The 24388-nt window shown below is 37.9% G+C and overlaps 1 protein-coding gene across 3 annotated transcripts in view; it reads left to right on the plus strand.

Annotated features, from left to right (window-relative positions):
* ARHGAP19 (Rho GTPase activating protein 19) overlaps window positions 1-24388 on the plus strand; it is a 55604-nt gene that overhangs the window by 20995 nt on the left and 10221 nt on the right. For all 3 annotated transcript variants that reach the window (XM_057735497.1, XM_057735495.1, XM_057735496.1), the window contains exons 3-8: window positions 305-385; window positions 2506-2715; window positions 5124-5350; window positions 7723-7809; window positions 22255-22320; window positions 23515-23706. In XM_057735497.1, coding sequence (XP_057591480.1) covers window positions 305-385; window positions 2506-2715; window positions 5124-5350; window positions 7723-7809; window positions 22255-22320; window positions 23515-23706 — 863 coding nt within the window. The remainder of the gene's footprint in view (window positions 1-304; window positions 386-2505; window positions 2716-5123; window positions 5351-7722; window positions 7810-22254; window positions 22321-23514; window positions 23707-24388) is intronic.

The raw sequence follows: 24388 nt of genomic DNA on the forward strand, positions 1-24388 counted from the left end.
TTCTATTTTTTGTTTGTTTTTAAATTAAATTTCAATATTCTAAGTATTGTTACTTAAATAAGAAAATGGTGTTTGACTTCAAGGACCCTACCATCTAAGATTAAACTTGCAGAGAGTTGATTGGGAGTTGTTCTGATTACATTTTCTGGTACACTTCCAGCTCTAAGTTTTTGTTTACTAACCCTGTGAAAATACTTGCTGGAGTGTAACTTAGGATGCTTGAGGGGTATGCTGATTTTAAGTATACTGATTTTGTACTATTCATGGAAAATATAGCCTAGTTCTGTTGTATGGTTTTTTTCAGAAAAAGGAGTAATATTTGGATCCCCACTGACAGAGGAAGGCATTGCCCAGATATACCAACTGATTGAATATCTACACAAAAGTAAGACTACTTGAAATTTTGTCATTCTTTGTTAATGAAGAATTGTCAGCTTTCTATTGGGAGATAACATCCTTGAGTTAGCAGGTGCCAGTTAACCATCAACAAAGACACTAGTCAATGATAATTTCAGGTGGTATGTTTCTAAATATATTTCCTTTTAAATTTCATCTCATGTATTGATTTGTTTTATATTCTCAAAGATATATATACATTAGATAGTGTGTATGAAATCACAATTTCTCCTTGACTGAGAGAGAAATTTCTTCTGGGAAAATACATTTCTCCTAAAGAATCATAACATCTACTCCAGGGAGCATAATTTATCACCAAAGATACTTTTCATCTCTAGAATTCTCTGATTAAAATACATTCTTCACTTAATTCCTTTTTCACTTTTTTAGTAGTGACACTAATTATGTCATTGCTCTAAGTGCCTGGCAGAGCTGAGTGTATATGAAATGTGTGGCTTTATGTGATGTCTTGATAAATTCGACACTAACACTTATTTATGCCTTTTTAAAAAATATTTATTTATTTATTTATTTTATTGGCTGTGTTGGGTCTTTTTTGCTATGCGTGGGCTTTCTTTAGTTGCCGTGAGTGGGGGCTACTCTTCGTTGTGGTGCGTGGGCTCCTCATTGCCGTGGCTTCTCCTGTTGTGGAGCTCGGGCTCTAGGCGCATGGGCTTCAGTAGTTGCAGCACATGGGCTCAATAGTTGTGGCTCATGGGCTCTAAAGCGCAGGCTCAATAGTTGTGGTGCATGGGCTTAGTTGCTTCGCAGCATGTGGGATCTTCTTGGAGCGGGGATCGAACCTGTGTCCGCTGCATTGGGAGGCGGATTCTCCACCACTGCACCACCTAGGAAGCCCTATGCCTTATTTCACGTGGGGCATTGAGCTAGGAGTTAGAGCAGAGGTTGCAAACTGACAGCCTAAGGGCTTAAGTCATCTATATTCACATTTTGTTTGTTTGGCAAAGGATTAAATTAGAAATAAAATTAGTTATCAGTCTTTTAAAATGGAAAAAGTCCAGGTTTTCAACTTCTTTGGGTAATAGGAAGATCTAGCATCCTTGGGCCCTGTTGCCACTTGGACACAGTCAGCTGGAGCATAGGTAGGTGCTCCTCAGTTTATTAGGGTTCCTGTTCATTCATTTACTGTTGCCAACCTGGCCTTGTAGGCATTTGAACTTAGACCCCTGAATTAGGGGGCTATACAAAGAAACATGGACCTAAGCTGAGAAGAGGAACTCTCACGCTTCTTACAGATCAAACCAAAACAATATGTCTCATCTTTTTTATCCACTTGGATTAGTTTAGGATCTGGGTGGGAGGGAAGAATCGTTTAGTTGGGATGACCCTGAGCTTCTGGGAATCTCTTAGACTGACAGGTGATCTGACAGCTTTAGTTATAATTCTCAGGGCAGCATAGAGACTCTAGATTCATTTTAGGCTGGGAAACTGTTTACAGGAGGAGCAAACCTCCACAGATGAACTCAGCCCCTCCAACAAAGTCTGGGATTACCCCCAGGAAGGGGACTTCAGGGAGATTTGGCTTTCTTCCAACTTATTTTTCAAGCTCATTCTGACCATTAAGGTTAAATTCAGGGAGGGGGGAGAGATAAATTAGGAGTTTGGGGTTAACATATACACACTGCTATCTATAAAATAGATAACCAGCAAGGACCTATTGTATAGCATAGGCTCAATATCTTGTGATAACCTATAATGGAAAAGAATCTAAAAAAGAGTATGTATATCTTACTTTGCTGTACACCTAAAACTAACACAACATTGTAAATCAACTATATTTCAACAGAAAATTAAAAGAAAAAAAAAAGGTTAAATTCAGTTTCCAGATGTGCCTAAGGAGATTCAGTGACTCCCGGGTGGACCATCTCTCAGTCTGGGAGATCTCTGGGTGCTCAGGGATGTTCAGAATTGTTTCCTCAGAGGCCAGTAGGTTCTAAACTACTCTGAGAAGAAAGGCAAAAACCTCTTTCAAGGTCTTTGTAAAGGGTCTTTCAAGTATAAAGTAGTCTTTTAGATGACTTATTTTAATCGTAATTCCTCTTTTTATTTCCTTTTTCATGTCCTCTGTTTCTCTTCCATGCTGAACAGACTTGCGAGTAGAGGGTTTGTTTAGAGTACCAGGGAATAGTATCCGACAGCAGGTTTTAAGGGATGCTCTCAATAATGGAACTGATATCGACTTGGAATCAGGGGAGTTTCACTCAAATGATGTTGCCACCTTGCTGAAGATGTTTCTAGGAGAGTTACCTGAGCCCTTGCTGACACATAAACATTTCCATGCACACCTCAAAATTGCGGGTGAGTACAGGAGGTGAGAAGGAGATGTGAATACTTTTCTTTTAATTTAGTAAAGTCATCTGGAATATTCTGTTGTTTGTAACCCATGGCAATGCTTCTGCTAATATTGGTTAAGACTTCATGATATTTCTGGGCTCTCTGAATACTCATAAGCATTGGTTAGTTATGTTTGATTTAGTCAAATTTTTTTTTGTTGTTGAATAAACTTCTTTGAAGATAAAGTCTGGGTTTTACTTATTTTGTATTCCTAATGGGCCCTAGCATTGTGCTTTGAACATTTTAGTTGCCTAATTAATGTACGCTTTTCACTGGATTGATTGACACACCCAAATCAATCACCCAAATCAATGGTCACAGTTTTGGTATATTTGCCTTGGTTTGAGGCTTTTGCTAAGTATTATATGCCTCAATTGAGATCATCTCTACTCTTGGAAATTTGCTTTTTAAAAATAATTTTACTTGTTTTCTAAATAAGCAATACATTCACCTGAATTACAATTCAAAAGCTTCAAAGAATACACTGTGAAAACCCTCTTTCCCACCCCTGTTCCCAGAACTCAGTTTTTCTTCCCAGAGGGAACCAATGCTATTGATTTCTCATGTATCCTTACAGAGGTATTTTAGGCACTTATAAACACTTACATATACTCCTTTTCTCTCTTTTTATGTAATAGTAGGTTGTTATACACATGGTTCTGTGGTTTTCTTTTTTCATTTAATGTATCTTGGAAAATGTTCCATTTTCAGCTCATAAACAGTTTCCTGTTTCTCCTTTCTGCCTGTGTGGTAGGGAATTCATTCTTAAATTGCACGGCTGTTATGCTGCTGTAGGCGCTAAGTGCACACAGCATCAGCATCCATACTATATTTACTTAGCTTTCTGCCCTCGAGTCTTTTCCTCTTGCTTCTAATTTTAAGGAAAATAAATAGAAGATTTTTTTCTTTTGAATAATTTTCACTACTTAAAAAAACTAGTTTTGAATTTCTAAAATCTAAGAAGATTAGATTTTTTTTAGCACTTTCAGGAACAGTTTTGATGATACAAATGAGAAAATAGTGCTAGAATGTTATATAACTTTACAGTTATTTGGGGGGAGAAATAAAGTTGTTGGAGCTTTGAAAAAGATATGGGAAATATTAAGTTCTTTTTATAAGGGTTAACACGAAGCATGCTTATTCTGTTTGCTTTCCTGTTGAGTTAATTTAGTGTGATATCTGAAACTTCCCCTCCACCACCCCAGATTCACTCACTGTTCTTTGATATCATACTGAGGTGTGGCACAGGTGTAGCATTTTAAAGTATTTATTTATTCATTCATTCATTCATCCATTCATGGCTGCGCCGGGTCTTAGTTGCAGCATGTGGACTCATAGTTGCGGCATGCATGTGGGATCTAGTTCCCTGACCAGAGATCAAACCTGGGCCCCCTGCATTGGGAGCATGGACTCTTACCCACTGGACTGAATGAAGTTCACAGGTGTAGCATTTCATATGCCTTGCTGATAACTGGGAGGAATTTTTGTTTTCAATTTCGTATTAACAGGGAACAATTTCTAGAAATATTATCTGCCTTTCCTAAACCTGGAATTATTATTGAAGTTAAACAGCTTCAACAACACACTGTTATCACTTTCAGGTCTATATGAATTGTACCCAAATGGTTTTCAGTGTCTTTTGAAACTCTTATTATCCAGGGGACTGTTTTTATTGATAACCTGTGTAGCCTGTTAGGGCAGAAATAATGATTCTGACTCCATAAGGAGCTGCCTGGATCATCCTGTTATTGGGGCATAATTCATTCTTGTATTTTTTTTTAGCAGTAAAATATCTTGGTGAGGAAATGTGATGGGGGTGGCATTATTAAAGATATGTGTGGACGTGTTTTCATTTCTCTGGAGTACATACCTAGGAATGGGATTGCTGAGTCATATGGTAACTCTATGTTTAACCTTTTGAGGAACTGCCAAACTGTTTTCCAAAGTGGTCACTCCATTTTACATTCCCACCAGCAATGTAGGAGAGTGTAATTTTCTCAGCATTCTTGCCAACACTTGTTATTGTCAGTCTTTTTGACTGTAGCCACACTACTGGTTATGAAGTAGTATCTCATTGTGGTTTTGATTTACATTTCCCTGATAGCTAATGATGTTGAGTATACAAACGCTTATTGGCCATTTGTATATCTTCTTTGGAGGAATGTTTATTTAAGTCTTTTGCTCATTTTTGATTGAGTTTTTGTCTTTTTATTATTGAGTTGTATTGACATTATTTTGTTATTTTGCTATAATCTCTGTTTATGCTTCTTTTTTTTTCTTTCTTTGATTATAATAAATAGTAGGAGCATTCATTTTTTTTTTTCTTGCTTGTATTTTCTCCCTTCTTTGCAATCACCTATTTTGTCTTCAAGATTTGATGCAGTTTGATGATAAAGGAAACAAGACCAGTGTACCAGATAAGGAGCGGCAAATTGAGGCTCTTCAGTTGCTCTTCCTCATTCTCCCTCCACCCAATCGTAACTTGCTGAAGTTATTGCTTGATCTCCTGTACCAGACAGCAAAGAAACAAGACAAGAATAAGATGTCTGCCTATAACCTTGCCCTTATGTTTGCTCCCCATGTCTTGTGGCCAAAAAATGTAAGTGTTGAGGGGAAGAGGAAAGACTGCTTGGTTTTCTTGGGCTGGGCCTCATCCTGTGGCTGGGCCTCATCCTGTGGCTGTACCTTGGTGAGGTTATCAAGGGTCCAAGGTCTAGTCTTCAGCTTTACAAAGTTAGGAACTTCCTTTATTAGTTCATTTAAGAGTTATCAAACTTGAGGGGGCCAATTCCTGTTAATCTTGCTTATAAATCAATCTCTGATAAACCTGAATGACAGTTTGTTAGCAGAAAATCTTAGTGGAAAATATAGCTACTAAATAAACTAGAATACTGATTTTGGCTGATCAGTGTAAATTCCTTAACATGAAAGCCTTCTTGGGAAATGAAATTGATTTCTGAAGACTGGCAATGGTATAAATTTAAAATAGAGCCGTATGATCTTACAGGATAGTGTCACTGAGCTTTTAGATAAGATGACACAGAGAGCAATCCTGCCTTGTCATAACTTTTCCATATCCTGTAGATATACTCTCCTTAGATAAATCTGAATATGCTTCTTATTACTGAGACCTTCTTAGTGACTTACATGAGAAGTAAATTATCTAAAGTGTTTTGAAGTAATTCTTGGCCTGGAAGCACATGGCTTCATATTCCTGTCCATTCATAAAATAGGTTTTACTGTATGATGAAATTGGGAGTCAGGATACCTGGGTTGGAAGCTGCAAACCAGCTGTTACCTGTGTCCTTTACTCTTTCTATGCTTAGGCTCCTCCTCTGTAAACTGGTCATAATAGCACCCTTCCCACTTACCTGACAAGGTTGTTGGGAAGAAAATAGAAATAGATAGGATATGGTGACTTATAAAAGATTTGGGGGATTATAGGAAATGAGAACAGGAAGGTAAAGGAGAGATGTGGTATGAAACGTTTTGCCTAACAAGTAACTAGTGAAAAAATAATATAAAGCTCTGGGCCAGGAAGAGCTTCTGCCCAGAGGAAAGTTGATGGGGGAGGGGGCAGGAAAGGGGTGTGAGAAGAAAAAGACACAGGAACATTTGTCCATGTTAAGGAGATAAAGCCTCATAGTGAAAGAATTTTAGAACCAGCTCACTGAGACTGAAAAGGAGCATGTGATCCACGACCATAAAGAGAAACATGTAAGAGGTCTTAGTACAAGCAAACATTAAGTAACAAAGATACATGTTGAGGATGCGGGCTTTGGGATAGTAGAGATGCTGAAGTGCTTAAAAAGAGGCAGGGGAAACAAAGAGAAGGGAATCAGTGACCATTTGACTGTGTTTTTAAGAAACAGAGGTCACTTCTGGTATCAATGAGTAGTGACAGTTCTCTTTTGTCTTTGGAGAAACTCTAGTTTCTCTAGAGAGCAATGTCCTTGGTGATTGGTAGAGATTCTGTTCTTCTTGCCCCCTTTCCCAGGGTAGGTTTTCTTTCTTTTTTTTTTTTTTTTTAATTTATTTTTTGGGGGGGTACACAGGTTCAATCATCCGTTTTTATACACATATCCCCATCTTCCCTCCCTTCCTTGACTCCCCCCTCCCCAAGTCCCCCCCACCCTCCCCGCCCCAGTCCTCAAAGGCATCTTCCATCCTCGAGTTGGACTCCCTTTGTTATACAACAACTTCCCACTGACTATTTTACAGTTGGTAATATATATATGTCTGTGCCAATCTCTCGCTTCGTCTCAGTTTCCCCTTCACCCCCCGCCCCCTCCCATACCTCGAGTTCTCCAGTCCATTCTCTGTATCTGCATCCTTGTTCTTGTCACTGAGTTCAACAGTACCATTTTTAGATTCCGTATATGTGAGTTAGCATACAATATTTGTCCTTCTCTTTCTGACTTACTTCACTCTGTATGACAGATTGTAGTTCTATCCACCTCATTACACATAGCTCCATCTCATCCCTTTTTATAGCTGAGTAATATTCCATTGTATATATATGCCACATCTTCTGTATCCATTCATTTGTTGATGGGCATTTCGGTTGCTTCCATGTCCTGGCTATTGTAAATAGTGCTGCAATAAACATTATGGTACAAGTTTCTTTTGGGATTATGGTTTTCTTTGGGTATATGCCAGGGTAGGTTTTCTTTAGCAATTCTGCATGCATGTCTGATTCTCAGGCAGAATTAGGAAATGAAGATTGGTTCTCAAGAATTTCCTGGTCACTTCAGGGACACATGGTTCTTCCTAGATTATATCATCTCCAGTGGAAAACTGCTGAACCAGAAAACCTTTCCAGAATTAAACATTGTATTAGAGTCAGCTTTCTTAGGGATGGAAACTATCATTCGTTTGAAAGAATTAGCTTATTGATAAGTAAATGGGAGTATCTGCCTTCTACTTCCCACCTGTTCATCTCCCTTTTTTGGTTTCTTTTGCTCTGAATAGGTCACTGCAAATGACCTCCAAGAGAATATCACAAAATTAAACAATGGGATGGCTTTTATGATTAAACACTCTCAGAAACTTTTTAAGGTAGGTAACAAATGGGATTTCAGTAGTGACAAGACAATGAGGATGGAGCAAGGTGGGATCCTGAGAGAGCTATAAAGATGACTAAATAAGAAAGGCCCTGACTGGGACTGAAAACCAGATTGGACAGTGGCAAAACTCAGAGGGAACAACCACGGTGGGGAAGAATATGAAGGTACTTGGAAACTCTGCCCCCCTGGGCAATTGGCTCTACCCTCTGAGTCATCCTTCTTTTTTCATGAAAGACAGCAGATATTGGAAGCAGAGTAGTTTTATCCTACCTGCTTCCTGCCAGTAGAATTTTGACAACCTCCTTTCATCTTGTGTTCATTGTCCTTTTTAGTATAAACTAGCAGTTTTTGCCAACATAATTTTCTCAATAACTTTGTGGGTCTCTGCGGATTTTAGTGGGATTCACTCAGAAGATAAATTTGAAGATAAACCCTTCCCTTCCTTGGACTCCTGCTGAGAAGGCTGAGGGATAATACCTTTAAGCTTCCTAGAGGCCCTCTGGTTGGATTGAGAGGATCTAGGAGGCACACCTTTACTTTTGAAAGGGCCCTTTGTGTAACTGAATATTCTGACCTTTTGACCTTTCTAAGATTTTAGCAAAAAGTTGCAGTCGCTTCCTTGGCCTTTTCTTTAGAGTGCACTTTCCTGATGGTGAATTTCTTAATTTTAGCGTCTTTTGCCATCTGGAAAGGCTGAGAATTGTTAAGACCACTCAGTTCTGGTTCCTTTTTTTGTCTTTCTTCAATTAAAAAAAAATTGTGGTAAAATACGTATGGCAATATTTACTATATGTGTGCAGGCCAGTGGCATTAATTACCTTCATATTGTTATGCAAACCATCACCAACATCTGTCTCCAGAACTCTCTTCATCTTGCAAAAGTGAAACGCTATACCCATTAAACAATAACTCCCCATTCACCCCTTCTCCTTGGCCCTGGCAACCACCATTTTACTTTTTGTCTATGATTTTGACCACTTTAAGTACGTCATAAAAGTGGAATCAATCATACAGTATTTATGTTTTAGTGATTGGTTTATTTCCTTTAGCATAATGTCTTCAGGGTTCATCTATGTTGTAGCGTTTGTCAGAATTTCCTTCCTTTTTAAGGCTGACTTTTCATTCATTGTGTATACCACATTTTGCTTATCCATTCATCTGTTGAGGACGCTTGGGTTGCCTCCACACTTAGCTCTTGTGAGTAATGCATCTCTGAATACGGGCATACAAATATCTCTTCTAGACTCTTTTTAATTCTTCTGGGTGTATAGTTGGCTCTCTGTATCTGTGGGTTCCCCATCCACAGATTCAACCAATAGCAGATTGAAAATATTTGGAAAAAAAAATTCTAGAAAGTTCCAAAAAGCAAAACTTATATTTTCTGCACACCAGCAACTATTTACATATCATTTACATTGTGTTTACAACTATTTACATAGCATTTACATTTTATTAAGTATTATAAGTAATCTACAGATGATTTAAAGTATACAGGAAGATGTGTGTAGGTTATATGCAAATACTACGCCATTTTATATAAGGGACTTGAGTATCTGTGGATTTTGGTATCCACGGGGATATCCTGGAACCAATGCGCCTTGGATCCTGAGGTATTACTCTATACCCAGAAGTGGAATTACTGGATCATATGGTAATTCTAACAGAACTGCCATACTGTTTTCCATGGTTGCTGTACCATGGAAACCAACAATGCACAACAACCACAAGGGTTGTTGTGGTTTCTCGCCAACAATGCACAAGGGTTCCTATTACTTTGCATCCTCGCCAACACTTATTGTTTTGGGGATTTTCTTGATTATAGCTGTGTTAACAGGTATCAGATGGTAACTCATTATACTTTTGATTTGCATTTTTGTAATGATTAGTGATGTTGAACATCTTTTCATGTGTTTATTGATTATTTGCATAACTCCTTTGAAAAAATGTCTAGTCAAGTCCTTTGCCCCCCCCCCCCCCTTTTTTTTTCTGTGGTTGTACTGTGCGGCTTGTGGGATCTTAGTTCCCTGACCAGAGACTGAACCTGGGCCATGGCAGTGAAAGCACCAAGTCCCTGGACCACCAGGGAATTCCTGCCTATTTTAAAAAAATTAATTTATTGGCTGCGTTGGATCTTCATTGTTGTGCGTGGCCTTTCTCTAGTTGTGGTGAGTGGGGGCTACTCTTCATTGTGGTGTGTGGGCTTCTCATTGTGGTGGCTTCTCTTGTTGTGGAGCATGGGCTTTAGGTGCAGGCTTCAGTAGTTGTGGCACACAGGCTCAGTAGTTGTGGCTCGCAGGCCCTAGAGCGTAGGCTCAGTAGTTGTGGTGCACGGGCTTAGTTGCTCCATGGCATGTGGGATCTTTTTGGACCAGGCATCGGACCCATGTCCCCTGCATTGGCAGGTGGATTCTTAACCGCTGTGCCACCAGGGAAGTCCCTCCATGTGAATTTTAGGATGGATTTTTCTATTTCTATAAAAACTGTCGGGATTTGATAGGGATTGTGGTAGATTATTTTGGGTAGTATTGACATTTTAATAGTATTGTATTGACATTTAACAGTATTGACATTTGACATCCATGAACCTGGGATGTCTTTCCGTTTATTTATGTTGACTTTAATTTTTTTCAGCAGTGTTTCGTAGTTTTCATTGTACAAATCTTTCTCCTCCTTGGTTAATTCCTAAGTATTTTATTCTTTTTGATGCTATTGTACATGGAATTGTTTTCTTAATTTCCTCTTTGGATTGTTCTTTGTTAGTGTGTAGAAATACAGCTGATTCTTCTATCCTGCTGCTTTGCTGAATTTGTTTATCAGTTCTAACAATTTTTCTATGAAATCTTTAGAGTTTTCTATATATGAGATCGTATCATCTATGAACAGAGATAATGTCACTCCTTTCCAACTTGGCTGTATTTTATTTCTTTTTCTTTTTCTTGCCTTGCTGCTCTGGCTAGTTTTCTTTCCTTTTTGTTTAACAGTTTTTCCTTCAATTTGTCTCTCTTCTTACTTTAAAGTAGCTTAATTCTGCAAGGCCAATAGGAGAGTCTCTCTAGTGTGTGCTAACAAGATGGGGATGAAGATGTATTTTATATATAATATGTATTAAGTATAATGTATTATAAATATATATATCATAATTTAATCACAGTTGTGCCATCCCATCACTTTAGCCATATAATGTAACCTGATCATCACAGGAGCAACATTCAGTCACCAATATTCTATTGGTTAGAAACAAATCACAAGTCCATTCACACTCAGGAAGAGGGAATTATGCAGAATGTGAACATGGAGGCTACCTTAGGATTTTCCCACTACAGGGTGGTAGGTGATCCAAAGTCCAGAGTTTTAGAAATGACAGATCAGAATCTTTGGCTTAGTAGTTCTGGAAACAAAAGGTCAGGGCTGTATCAGGGGCTTAGGTGCCCAAAGTCAAAGATTATGGTCAATTAGAAATCACGATCTAGGGGGAGAAAAAGATGGCGGCGAAGTAGAGAGACGTGGAGTGCATCCCTCTCCACAGATGCATTGGGAATGCACGGAAGGGCACAGTCATTCCCACAGAGAACCAGCTGAACACCAGCAGACGGCCTCGGACACCGGAAAGCGCTGCGGAGAACCTGACATAGCCGACTGAATATTCGTCTAATCCAATACTTGGACATTAGTCTGAGGCTTGGACAGTCTTCTATAAACACCTCTATCACCAGGACAAGCAACCCCAAAAGCTTGGACAACCATGAGGAAACAAAGAAACACCATGCAGGCAAAGGAGCAGGAAAAAAACCCACAAGACCAAATAAATGAGGAGGAAATAGGAAAAATGCCTGAAAAAGAATTTAGAGTAATGATAGTAAAAATGATACAAAATCTCGATAACAAATTAGAGAAAGTACAAGAAACAGTTCATAAGAACTCAGAAAAACAAACAGCAATGGATAACAAAATAACTGAAATTAAAAATACTCTAGATGCTCTAACCAGCAGAATGACTGAGGCAGAAGAACGAATAAGTGAGTTGGAAGATAGAGTGGAAGAAATAAACGCCACAGAGCAGGAAAAAGATAAAAAAATAAAAAGACTAGAAGACAGCCTCAGAGACCTCAGTGATAACCTTAAACGTACCAACATTCGAATTATAGGCATCCCAGAAGAAGAAGAAAACAAGAAAGGGTCTGTGAAAATATTTGAAGAGGTTCTAGTGGAAAACTTCCCCAACATGGGAAAGGAAATAATGAACCAAGTCCAAGAAGCACAGAGAGTCCCATACAGAATAAACCCAAGGAGAAATACACCAAGACACATATTAATCAAACTAACGACAATTCAACACAAAGAAAAAATATTAAAAGCAGCAAGAGAAAAGCAACAAACAACATATAAGGGAAAACCCATCAGGATAACAGCTGACCTTTCTACAGAAACTCTGCAGGCCAGAAGGGAATGGCAGGATATACTGAAAGTCCTGAAAGAGAGAAACCTACAGCCAAGAATACTTTACCCAGCAAGAATCTCATTCAGATTTGAGGGAGAAATCAAAAGCTTTCCAGACAAGCAAAAGTTAAGAGAATTCAGCACCACCAAACCAGCCTTACAACAAGTGCTAAAGGAACTTCTCTAAGTAGGAAACACAAGAAAAGGAAAACACCTACAAATACAAAGCCAAAACAATTCAGAAAATGGTAATTGGAACACACATGTCAATAATCACTTTAAATGTAAATGGATTAAATGCTCCAACCAAAAGACACAGACTGGCTGAATGGATACAAAAACAAGACCCTTCTATATGCTGCCTACAAGAAACCCACTTCAGACCAAGGGATACATATAGACTGAAAGTGAAGGGATGGAAAAAGATATTCCATGCCAATGGAAGTCAAAAGAAAGCTGGAGTAGCAATACTCATATCAGACAAATTAGACTTGAAAGTAAAGACTATTAAAAGAGACAAGGAAGGGCACTACATAATAATCAAGGGATCCATCCAAGAAGAACATATCACAATGGTAAATATCTATGCCCCCAATATAGGAGCACCTCAATACATAAGGCAAATGCTAACAGCTATAAAAGGGGACATCGACAGTAACACAATTATAGTGGGAGACTTGAACACCCCACTTACATCAATGGACAGATCATCCAAACAGAAAATAAATAAAGACACACAAGCTTTAAATGACACATTAGACCATCTCGACTTAATTGATATTTATAGGACATTCCATCCAAAAACGACAGACTACACTTTCTTCTCAAGTGCACACGGAACATTTTCCAGGATAGATCACATCCTGGGTCACAAATCAAACCTCAGCAAATTCAAGAAAATTGAAATCATATCAAGCATCTTCTCAGACCACAACGCCATGAGACTAGATATCAATTACAGGAAAAAAACTGCAAAAAATACAAACACATGGAGGCTAAACAATTCACTATTAAACAACCAAGGAATCACTACAGAAATCAAAGAGGAAATCAAAAAGTATCTAGAAACAAATGACAACGAAAACACAACAACCCAAAACCTATGGGACGCAGCAAAAGCAGTTCTAAGAGGGAAGTTTATAGCAATACAGTCCTACCTTAAGAAACAAGAAAATGATCGAATAAACAACCTAACCTTACACCTCAAACAACTAGAGAAAGAAGAACAAAGAAACCCCAAAGTGAGCAGAAGGAAAGAAATCATAAAGATCAGAGCAGAAATAAATGAAAAAGAAAGGAAAGAAACCATAAGAAAAATAAATAAAACTGAAAGCTGGTTCTTTGAGAAGATTAACAAAATTGATAAACCATTAGCCAGACTCATCAAGAAAAAAAGGGAGAAGATGCAAATCAACAGAATTAGAAATGAAAAAGGAGAAGTCACAACGGACACCTCAGAAATACAAAACATCATGAGAGACTACTACAAGCAACTATATGCCAATCAATTGGATAACCTGGAAGAAATGGATACATTCTTAGAAAAATACAATCTTCCAAGACTGAACCAGGAAGAAATAGAAACCATGAACAGACCAATCACAAGTACAGAAATTGAGGCAGTGATTAAAAATCTCCCAACACACAAAAGCCCAGGACCAGATGGATTCACAGGCGAATTCTATCAAACATTTCGAGAAGAGTTAACACCTATCCTTCTCAAACTCTTCCAAAATATTGCAGAAGGCGGAGCACTCCCAAACTCATTCTATGAGGCTACCATCACCCTGATACCAAAACCAGGCAAAGATGTCACAAAAAAAGAAAACTACAGACCAATATCACTGATGAATATAGATGCAAAAATCCTCAACAAAATACTAGCTAACAGACTGCAACAGCACATTAAAAAAATCATACACCACGATCAAGTGGGGTTTATCCCTGGGATGCAAGGATTCTTCAATATACGCAAATCAATCAACGTGATACATCATATCAACAAATTGAAGGATAAAAACCATATGATCATTTCAATAGATGCAGAAAAAGCTTTTGACAAAGTTCAACATCCATTTATGATAAAAGCTCTCCAGAAAATGGGCATAGAAGGAAATTACCTCAACATCATAAAAGCCATATATGACAAACCAAAAGCCAACATTGTTCTCAATGGAGAAAAACTGGAAGAATTCCTTCTAAGAACAGGAACAAGACAAGGGTGTCCACTCTCACCACTGTTATTCAACATAGTTTTGGAAGTGTTAGCCACAGCAATCAGAGAAGAAAAAGAAATTAAAGGAATCCAAATTGGAAAAGAAGAAGTAAAATTATCACTCTTTGCAGATGACATGATACTATATATAGAAAACCCTAAAGACTCTACCAGAAAACTGCTAGCACTCATTGATGAGTTTAGTAAAGTAGCAGGATACAAAATTAATGCACAGAAATCTCTTGCATTCCTATACACTAACAACGGAAGAGCAGAAAGAGAAATTAAGGAAACTCTCCCATTCACCATTGCAACCAAAAGAATAAAATACCTAGGAATAAACCTGCCTAAGGAGGCAAAAGATCTGTATGCAGAAAACTTTAAGACATTGATGAAAGAAATCAAAGATGACATAAACAGATGGAGGGATATACCATGTTCCTGGATTGGAAGAATCAACATCGTGAAAATGACTGTACTACCCAAAGCAATTTACAGATTTAACGCAATCCCGATCAGATTACCAATGGCATTTTTCACAGAACTAGAGCAAGAAATCTTACGATTTGTATGGAAACGCAAAAGACCCCGAATAGCCAAAGCAATCTTGAGAAGGAAAAATGGAGTTGGTGGAATCAGGCTTCCTGACTTCAAACTATACTACAAGGCCATAGTGATCAAGACAGTATGGTACTGGCACAAAAATAGAAAGGAAGATCAATGGAACAGAATAGAGAACTCAGAAGTAAGCCCAAACACATATGGGCACCTTATCTTTGACAAAGGAGGCACGAGTATACAATGGAAAAAAGACAGCCTCTTCAATAAGTGGTGCTGGGAAAATTGGACAGCAACATGTAAAAGAATGAAATTAGAACACTTCCTAACACCATACACAAAAATAAACTCCAAATGGATTAAAGACCTACATATAAGGCCAGACACTATCAAACTCCTAGAGGAAAACATAGGCAGAACACTCTTTGACATACATCAAAGCAACATCCTTTTTGACCCACCTCCTAGAATCATGGAAATAAAATCAAGAATAAACGAATGGGACCTCATGAAACTTAAAAGCTTTTGCACAGCAAAAGAAACCATAAACAAGACTAAAAGGCAACCCTCAGAATGGGAAAAAATAATTGCCTATGAAACAACGGACAAAGGATTAACCTCCAAAATATACAAGCAGCTCATGCAGCTTCATACCAAAAAAGCAAATAACCCAATCCACAAATGGGCAGAAGACCTAAATAGACATTTCTCCAAAGAAGACATCCAGATGGCCAACAAACACATGAAAAGATGCTCAACATCACTAATCATCAGAGAAATGCAAGTCAAAGCCACAATGAGGTATCACCTCACACCAATCAGAATGGCCATCATCACAAAGTCTGGAAACCACAAATGTTGGAGAGGGTGTGGAGAAAAGGGAACTCTCCTGCACTGTTGGTGGGACTGTAAGTTGGTACAGCCACTATGGAAAACAATTTGGAGGTTCCTTAAAAAACTACAAATAGAACTACCATATGATCCAGTAATCCCACTCCTGGGCATATACCCAAAGAAAACCATAATCCCAAAAGAAACTTGTACCATAATGTTTATTGCAGCACTCTTTACAATAGCCAGGACATGGAAGCAACCGAAATGCCCATCAACAAATGAATGGATACAGAAGATGTGGCATATATATACAATGGAATATTACTCAGCTCTAAAAAGGGATGAGATGGAGCTATATGTAATGAGGTGGATAGAACTACAATCTGTCATACAGAGTGAAGTAAGTCAGAAAGAGAAGGACAAATATTGTATGCTAACTCACATATACGGAATCTAAAAATGGTACTGATGAACTCAGTGACAAGAACAGGGAAGCAGATACAGAGAATGGACTGGAGAACTCGAGGTATGGGAGGGGGCGGGGGGTGAAGGGGAAACTGAGAAGAAGCGGGAGAGTAGTACAGACATATATATACTACCAACTGTAAAATAGTCAGTGGGAAGTTGTTGTATAACAAAGGGAGTCCAACTCGAGGATGGAAGATGCCTTAGAGGAATGGGGCAGGGAGGGTGGGGGGGACTCGAGGGGGGGGCGTCAAGGAAGGGAGGGAATATGGGGATATGTGTATAAAAACAGTTGATTGAACCTGGTGTACCCCCCAAAAAAATAAAATAAAATAATAATAAAAAAAAAAAAAAAAAAAAAAAAGAAATCACGATCTAGGCAAGTGAATTAGAGCAGTAGACATAGGACAACGGGAGAAAGAGTGGTTTTTAATAATGAGCAAAGATCTTTCAAACCAGTTCTTTATATACTTCCCATTTAGGGGAAGAACTAGTTCCCAGGCATGGATTTATGGGAATAAGTTGAGAGGAGTTGTGAGTATGGAGAGTAAGGCAGTTAACTGACAGTAGCTGTGAATCAAAATGGGGAATTTCTAGGTGCAATTCCTAACAGAACTCTCCTTCTGTTGAGCTCTTTTGTTACCATTGATATGGGGTTAAGTTTTTATAGCCCATCACTCAAAAATTGAAAGAGAGGTGGGATCTCAGAGATCTCATTGCATCTCAGTTTCTAGCTTTTCCACCTTCTGATCTGTTTACCTGAGGAGCCCATTCTCTCTTGCCCATTGTTCAGTGTACACAATTCAAGTATACAATGAAGTTGTACTTCACTGTGAAGGATTTTTTTAAAGTGGCTTAAAACAACACAGATTTGTTATCTTACAGTTCTGTAGGCCAGAAGTCTGACATGAGTCTCACTGGGCTAAAATTAAGGTGTTGGCAGGGATGCGTTCCTTTCTGGATATACTAGGCAAAAATCTGTTTACTTGCCTTTTCCAACTTCTAGAGGTTGCCCACATTGCTTGGCTCATAGGCCCCTTCCTCCATCTTCAAGGCTAGCAATGTTGTATCTCTCTGATCCTTCTTCCTTAGTCATGTTTCCTTCTAACCACAGCTAGGAAAGATTCTCTGCTTCTAAGGACCCATGTGATTATGGTGGACCTGCCTGGGTAACCTAGGATACTCTCCCCTTTGCAAGGTCTTTAATTGAATCATACCACCAAAGTCCCTTTTACTATGTCAGATAATATATCACTGTGGAGGATCTTGAGAATACAGATTGTACAAACCTTAGAGATAAAACATGGGTACAGTCTCCTAGATGTAATTTGGCTTGGTACAAGTTCTAATTATTAGATTCTTTCAAACATTCCCTGTTTTTACTCTTCCTTTCTCTTCTATAGATCCCTCTTTTAGCTCCTCATCCTTGGGGTTTTGGTTCTTACTTGCTATTTACCTTTGTTTCCAGGCTAGTATGAGCACTCTTTGGGCCTCTGTTGATCTCTAAAGGAGACGAAGAATGTCTTTTTTTTTTTAGATTTATTTTGGTCTTAGGACTTTTCTCTTTGGATTTGAGTCAGAACCATTGTCCTTGTGGGTGTCCGCTTTCACCACTCTGGCTGAGTAGATTCTTCCCTGAGCTGTTCCCTGAATGAAAAATGGTTGATTGTTCTGTGTGCTCTGTGCTTGTTCTGAGGTCCTACTTTACCCCAGATTTGTTCTTCTTGTGCTATATTGTCGTCTTATTCTCAGGCTTCCTTGGGTGGACTGTTACCTCCTAATCCTCAGACTCTATGTTGCCTCATTCTGTGTTCCCTGAATTTTTTTCCCTAAAATTATTCCTAACTATTTATAGTTCTATCCTCTACTATTATCAGTCCATCTGACCCAGTCTGGTTTTCTCTCTTCTCAATAGAAGTCACCACATCTTTTCCTAGGGAATTATAACGTATATACAGTTAAGGCCAATTCCTATTTTATCTGGGAAGTGCTATAAATAGTGTAAAATACCTTGGACCCTCAGATTTTTGTTTAAACCATGTGCTCTGGCTCCCTTTATGAATATTCCTTCAGCTTATAGTATTTTCTGGGGCAGAGGTTTTTTGCTTTGTTTTGTTTTTAAATGAAGTTATAGAATAGGTGATGTGGGCTGTCATATTCTTGTTTGGAGGAAATTTCCTTTGGCTCTGTTTTATAGTTTACCAAGGTAAAAATTAAACTATAGATAGCAGAAGGTCTCTGTCATGAGACTGTTCTTTGAAAACCTCATTATGAAGTTTTTCGAATACGGAGAAAAGTTGAAAGAGTGAAACATAATTCTCAGATTCAACAAATGTCACCATTTGCCGTATTTGCTTTATCTCTCTATATATTTTCATGCTTTTTTTTTTTTCCTGAACCACTGGCATCATGATATTTCATCCTTTAATACTTAAGCATACATATCCTAAGAATAGTCACGATATCTTTATCACATCCAACAAAATTTACAAGAATTTCGTATTAGCTAATATTCAGTTCATATTCAAATTTCCCCAGCTGTCCTAAGAATGTATTTCATAGCTGCTTTTTTAAAAGACATAAACTGATCAAGACCTATGTATTGCTTTTGATTATTATGTCACTTTTAATCTGGAATACTCACTATCCTTTTTCTTTATGTCATTGATTTGTTGAAGCATTCAGGTCTATTGTGTTATAGAAAATTCCACATTCTAAATTTGTCTTATTGTTTTCTCAAGGTTATTTAACTTGTTCCTTTGTCCCTTTCTATGTAGTTCCTATAAACTACAAGTTAGGTCTAGAGGCTTGATTAGATTCAGGTTAAACATTTTTGGCAAAGATTCGTAGGTGATGTTTGTGTACATCACGTTGCATCATATTGCATCACATTAGGATTGTAGATTTTCTTACTCTCAGTGATGCTAATCTTGCTAATTGCCACATCTCTCAATTATAAAGGTGCATTTTTCCCTTTGCAATTAGTAAGTAACCTGCAGGGTGATTACCTAATATAATGGTTTTAGCATCCATTGATAATCCTGCTGGAATCTATAACTATATTATTGGGTATTACAAAATAGTAATTTTCTAATTCTATTATTTAATCTTTATTAGCTGACTTTCTTCTTTGAGAAGAGCTTTCCTTCTCTCTCTCTTATTCTCTTTTATTATGAATCTCTGTAGACTCGGATTTTTAGTTATTCAAAGTGTTAGTCAATTTCAGTTGTTAATTCTGATATTCAAATTGTACAAAATTTGGCCCGTGATAGCCCTTGCAGGCTGCTTCCTGCTGTGTCTTTTTGATAGCACTCCATTAGTCTCTGAGTATTTCCATCTTGGCATAAATGTCCCCAGCTTACTTTGTACTTGCTCTGCCCTGGGCCTGGAATCAATTATTTGATTCCAGAAACTAGGAGCCCTAGTTTCTTCCACTGACATTGGGTATACATACTCATTGTTTATTGGGTGTCACTGCTTCTAGGCTCTTTGAGGGTAAGGAAGTAGAATTAAAATTTTTTTAAAAAGAAATCATTAGTTAATTTTAGTATTTCCAATTCAGATTTTAACACTACAGAGCTTTTTCTTGACTTCCTTTACTTTGTATAAATGTAAATTTTTACATTGCAAATTCCATATTTTAATAGCATTTATATATATTATTTGTTTTATCCTACAATATAATAAATTAATTTCAATATAATACAACTATTACTACTAACAGTAAATTTCTGTAAATCTGCTGATGGGGGTCTTCCCTGGTGGCACAGTGGTTAAGAATCTGCCTGCCAGTGCAGGGGACACAGGTTAGATCCCTGGTCTGGGGGAAGATCCTACATGCCACAGAGCAGCTAAGCCCGTGCACCACAACTACTGAGCCCATGTACCACAACTACTGAAGCCCGAGAGCCTAGAGCCTGTATTCTGCAACAAGAGAAGCCCTCGCACTGAGAAGCCTGTGCACTGCAATGAAGAGTGGCCCCTGCTGGCCACAACTAGAGAAGGTCCTCGCACAGCAACGAAGACCCAACACAGCCAAAAATAAATAATAAATTTAAAAAAAAAATCTGATGGAAGTTTAAGATTTCCTTAACACTTCCTTTTCCCTTGACTATATCTCACTAAGGCTGTATAGTCAGAATACAGTTTTCAAAAGTTAGGTGGAATAATTCCTTTCTTTGTACTTACGTTATCAATTTTTAAAATTAATTAATTTATGTGTTTGTATTTATTGGCTGTGTTGGGTCTTTGTTGCTGTGCCCAGGCTTTCAGTAGTTGTAGAGAACGGGGGCTACTCTAGGCACTCGGGCTCTAGGCACTCGGGCTTCAGTAGTTGCAGCGCATGGGCTCGGTAGTTGTGGCACACAGGCTTAGTTGCTCTGCGGCATGTGGGCTCTTCCTGGACCAGAGCTTGAACCTGTGTGCCCTGCATTGGCAGGCGATTCTTAATCACTGCGCTACCAGGGAAGCTCTATGTTATCAATTTGGTATACAGATATGTTCAGTTTTTTGTTGTTGTACAGGTTTAATGTTTACCTATTTTTCCTTTTGGATTTAATTTTATTTTTTGAACCTGTGGTATATTTGTAGGATTCAGAAGTCAAAACTACACAAAAAAGGTATACTTACAGAAATTTCAGTCTTTTCCCTAACCATTTTCATTATTTTGTGGTTTATTCTCTTAGTGTTTCCTTTGTGTTTGTTTTTGTAAAAACAAATTATTGTGTATATGTGTGTATATTCTTATTTCTTCTTTCTTACACAAGTACTTTATTTTAATTTAATTAATTAATTAATTTATTTGCTCATTTACTTATTGGCTGTGTTGGGTCTTCGTTACTGCATGCGGGCTTTCTCTAGTTGTGGTGAGAGGGGGCTGCTCTTCTTTGCAGTGCACGGACTTCTCATTGCAGTGGCTTCTCTTATTGCGGAGCATGGGCTCTAGGCTCGTGGGCTTCAGTAGTTGTGGTGCACGGGCTTAGTTGCTCTGTGGCATGTGAGATCTTCCTGGACCTGGGATTGAACCTGTGTCCCCTGCATTGGCAGGCAGATTCTTAACCACTGCAGCACCAGGGAAGTGCATTACACAAGTACTTTACACACTGCTCTGTAACTTTTCTCACTCAATAGCAGATCCTGGAAATCACTCATATCAGTTCATAAAGTGTTTCTTCCCTCCCTCTTTTTTCTCATTTTTAATGACTGCATAGTACTGTTGTATGGATATATAAAAGTTTACTCAACCATTCTCTTATTAATAGATACTTCAGTTGTGTCTAATATTTTGATTAATCTTATCCAAGTATGTTTTGTATTTCTGGAGTTATATCTTCAGGATAGATTTTCAGAAGTGAAATTTCTGGTTTAAAGGGTAAATGAAACTGTAACTTTTTTTAGATGCCGCCAAATTCTCTTTCATAGTGGTTGTATTATTTACCTTTTACTGGGACTGTATCAGGGTGCTTATCCCAGGACTCTGGGCAAAAATCCGTAAGCTAAATCCCCCCTTGTCTGTTTTTACTCCATAGTAATTTTAAATAATATTTTCTATATAGTGATTCTAAAATGTGATTTAGGGACCACTTGAAATGTGTAAGGATTTGAGGGTAGTTTTTGTCAAATATAAACATTACTACAAATGTCTGTTCTGGCTCATTTGAAAAAAATTATGTATATACACATGTATATGCCATATATGATTTTTAAAACTATGGTAGTGTCTTCTCACAGTGTTCCTGTTAGATTTGTTGAGCTGTCTTTTTGGTGGCAAGAGAAAGGAAGCTATGAAATAGGGCATTTTGAGGATCTTTTATTTTTCTAGAGTAATCTGCCTGTCAGATCGTTTTAAGAACCACTGTCCTTAGGACCTGAAAGAATTTTAGATACTGCTAACCATTTGTTCTTGGTTTTCTTTTATATCCTGCCCAGGCTCCTGCTTATATTCGGGAGTGTGCCAGATTGCACTATTTGGGTTCCAGAACTCAAGCATCAAAGGTAAGAATAGGAAATTGCTCTGAAATCAAAGTAAAGACATAGGAAAATAAAATATGTTATAGTTTGAAAAAAACAGTCTGTAAATAGCAAATGTATTAAATATTTTTATTTATAAAGATACAGTTTTATGTAATAATTCTTCTTTCAAGTTTGGTGGTAAGGTAACACTCTGAAATGTCTAAAAGACTTGAGACCATATGAGCTTAGAAAGCAAATGTGTGATTCTTATTAACAAGATTACACATGATATTGAACTTTAAAAGTGAGATGTTTAAAAAAACATCATAAGCACTTTTTGATGATTTCTGTTTAGTCCATCTTGATTAGAAACTTAAGCTGTCATCTTATGCTTTTTTCCTGCTCGTGTTGAAACCTCTCATTCAGCAAATACTTGGTGTGACCAGGAAAACAGTATTTTATTTCAACTAGTTTAACTGGAGTGTGGTTTTTCTTAGAGAGTTGTTTTTGTTCCTCTACCACTGGTGTGTAATTACATATTGTCGCGTGTGGGAAAGAGCACCAACCAACAACCAGTGTACTTGGAGTCTAAGATGGGTCTGTCACTTTATTTATTTATTTATTTTTCTTTTTTATAAATATTTATTTATTTGTTTGGTTGAGCCAGGTCTTCGTTGCAGCAGGAGGGCTCCTTCATTGTGGCATGTGAACTCTTAGTTGTGGCATGCATGTGGGATCTAGTTCCCTGACCAGGGATCGAACCTGGGCCCCCTGCATTGGGAGCGTGGAGTCTTAACCACTGTGCCACCAGGGAAGTCCCTGGGTCTGTCACTTTAGTATCTAGATGACTTTAAACTTATAGCTTAACTTCAATTTTTTCTTCAATGAAATGGGAATAATGATACTTTCACTGCTTAACTCATAGGATAGCAATGAGAGTTATATGAGATTAAAAGATGCTTTGAAAACTGGACAATTATATAGATATAATTTTTGATGACAATATTCTAAATGAATTTAGGTTTTCTTTGTAGGTCATTGGGAGTGGACTGTGGATATAGTCTATAATTCTAGGTTTCTCTTTATGTGGTGATAGTATCTAGATTTTTCTTTTCCTACGTGTAAGAGTATACCATGTTTCCCACGTGTCCCCTTTTTTTTATTCCAGGGTTGTGGGAATCTGGAAACAAAGCTGGCAGGATGTATTAATTCACATTTCTTTTAAATTTTCCATAGGATGATCTTGATCTGATAGCTTCGTGTCACACCAGGTCCTTCCAACTGGCAAGATCTCAGAAATGGAACCGAGAAGATTCCTGCCCTCATCAGGAGGAGACCCAGCAGCGTACGGAAGAAGCACTAAGGGAATTGTTCCAACACGTTCACAATATGCCAGAATCGGCAAAGAAGAAACAGCTTATCAGACAGGTGCTAAAGGCAGGGAGACAGTGATGGGGCTTTGGAATGTGATTTTTGCTTGTAGAATCACTAGGGAATGTTATTAAGAATTTCATTTAACTTTTATCTCTTACTGGCCCAAGCTTTGGTATAGCCAAGAAAGTGAACTTGTCTATGGAATCTCAGTGGTGATTTTTATACTACTGCCCCACTAGAGAAAGGGATGGAGGTGCTTGGATTTCTAGAGTAAACGGAAGGATCCATTGTGGTTAGTTTGTCTAATTTGGTCATGTATAACATTTAAACCCTTCATATTTTATTGGCAAATAACTTAATCTTTCTGAATTTCAGTTTTATTGTTTGTAAAATGGTAATTGCAATGTCCATGTTTCATGGTTGTAAAGATTAGAAAGAATCTATGTCAAGTGGCTGGCATAGCAGAGAACACGTGATAGCTCTTACTAGTGAGTTTGCAGTTAGAAAACACTAGATCAAGGGCCTAGTGTGATACTAGAAATAGGAATTCTAGTGGGTGAGTTTGTTTGTTTTGGGGCTGTGGGAGCAAAATTAGGTCTCACATTTGCCATGTTGAGACTCAAAGTATAACTTGAGTAAATACTGATGACTTGGTTAGTTTCTTTCTCAGGAAATTTGTTTTGTCTCAGCCCCTTCTTATTTGACTGGGACCTTCTTGAGGGATGAGTCTGTGTTT

The sequence above is a fragment of the Hippopotamus amphibius genome, chromosome 5 (genome assembly GCF_030028045.1).
Source record: "Hippopotamus amphibius kiboko isolate mHipAmp2 chromosome 5, mHipAmp2.hap2, whole genome shotgun sequence".
Classification (NCBI taxonomy): Eukaryota; Metazoa; Chordata; class Mammalia; order Artiodactyla; family Hippopotamidae; genus Hippopotamus; species Hippopotamus amphibius.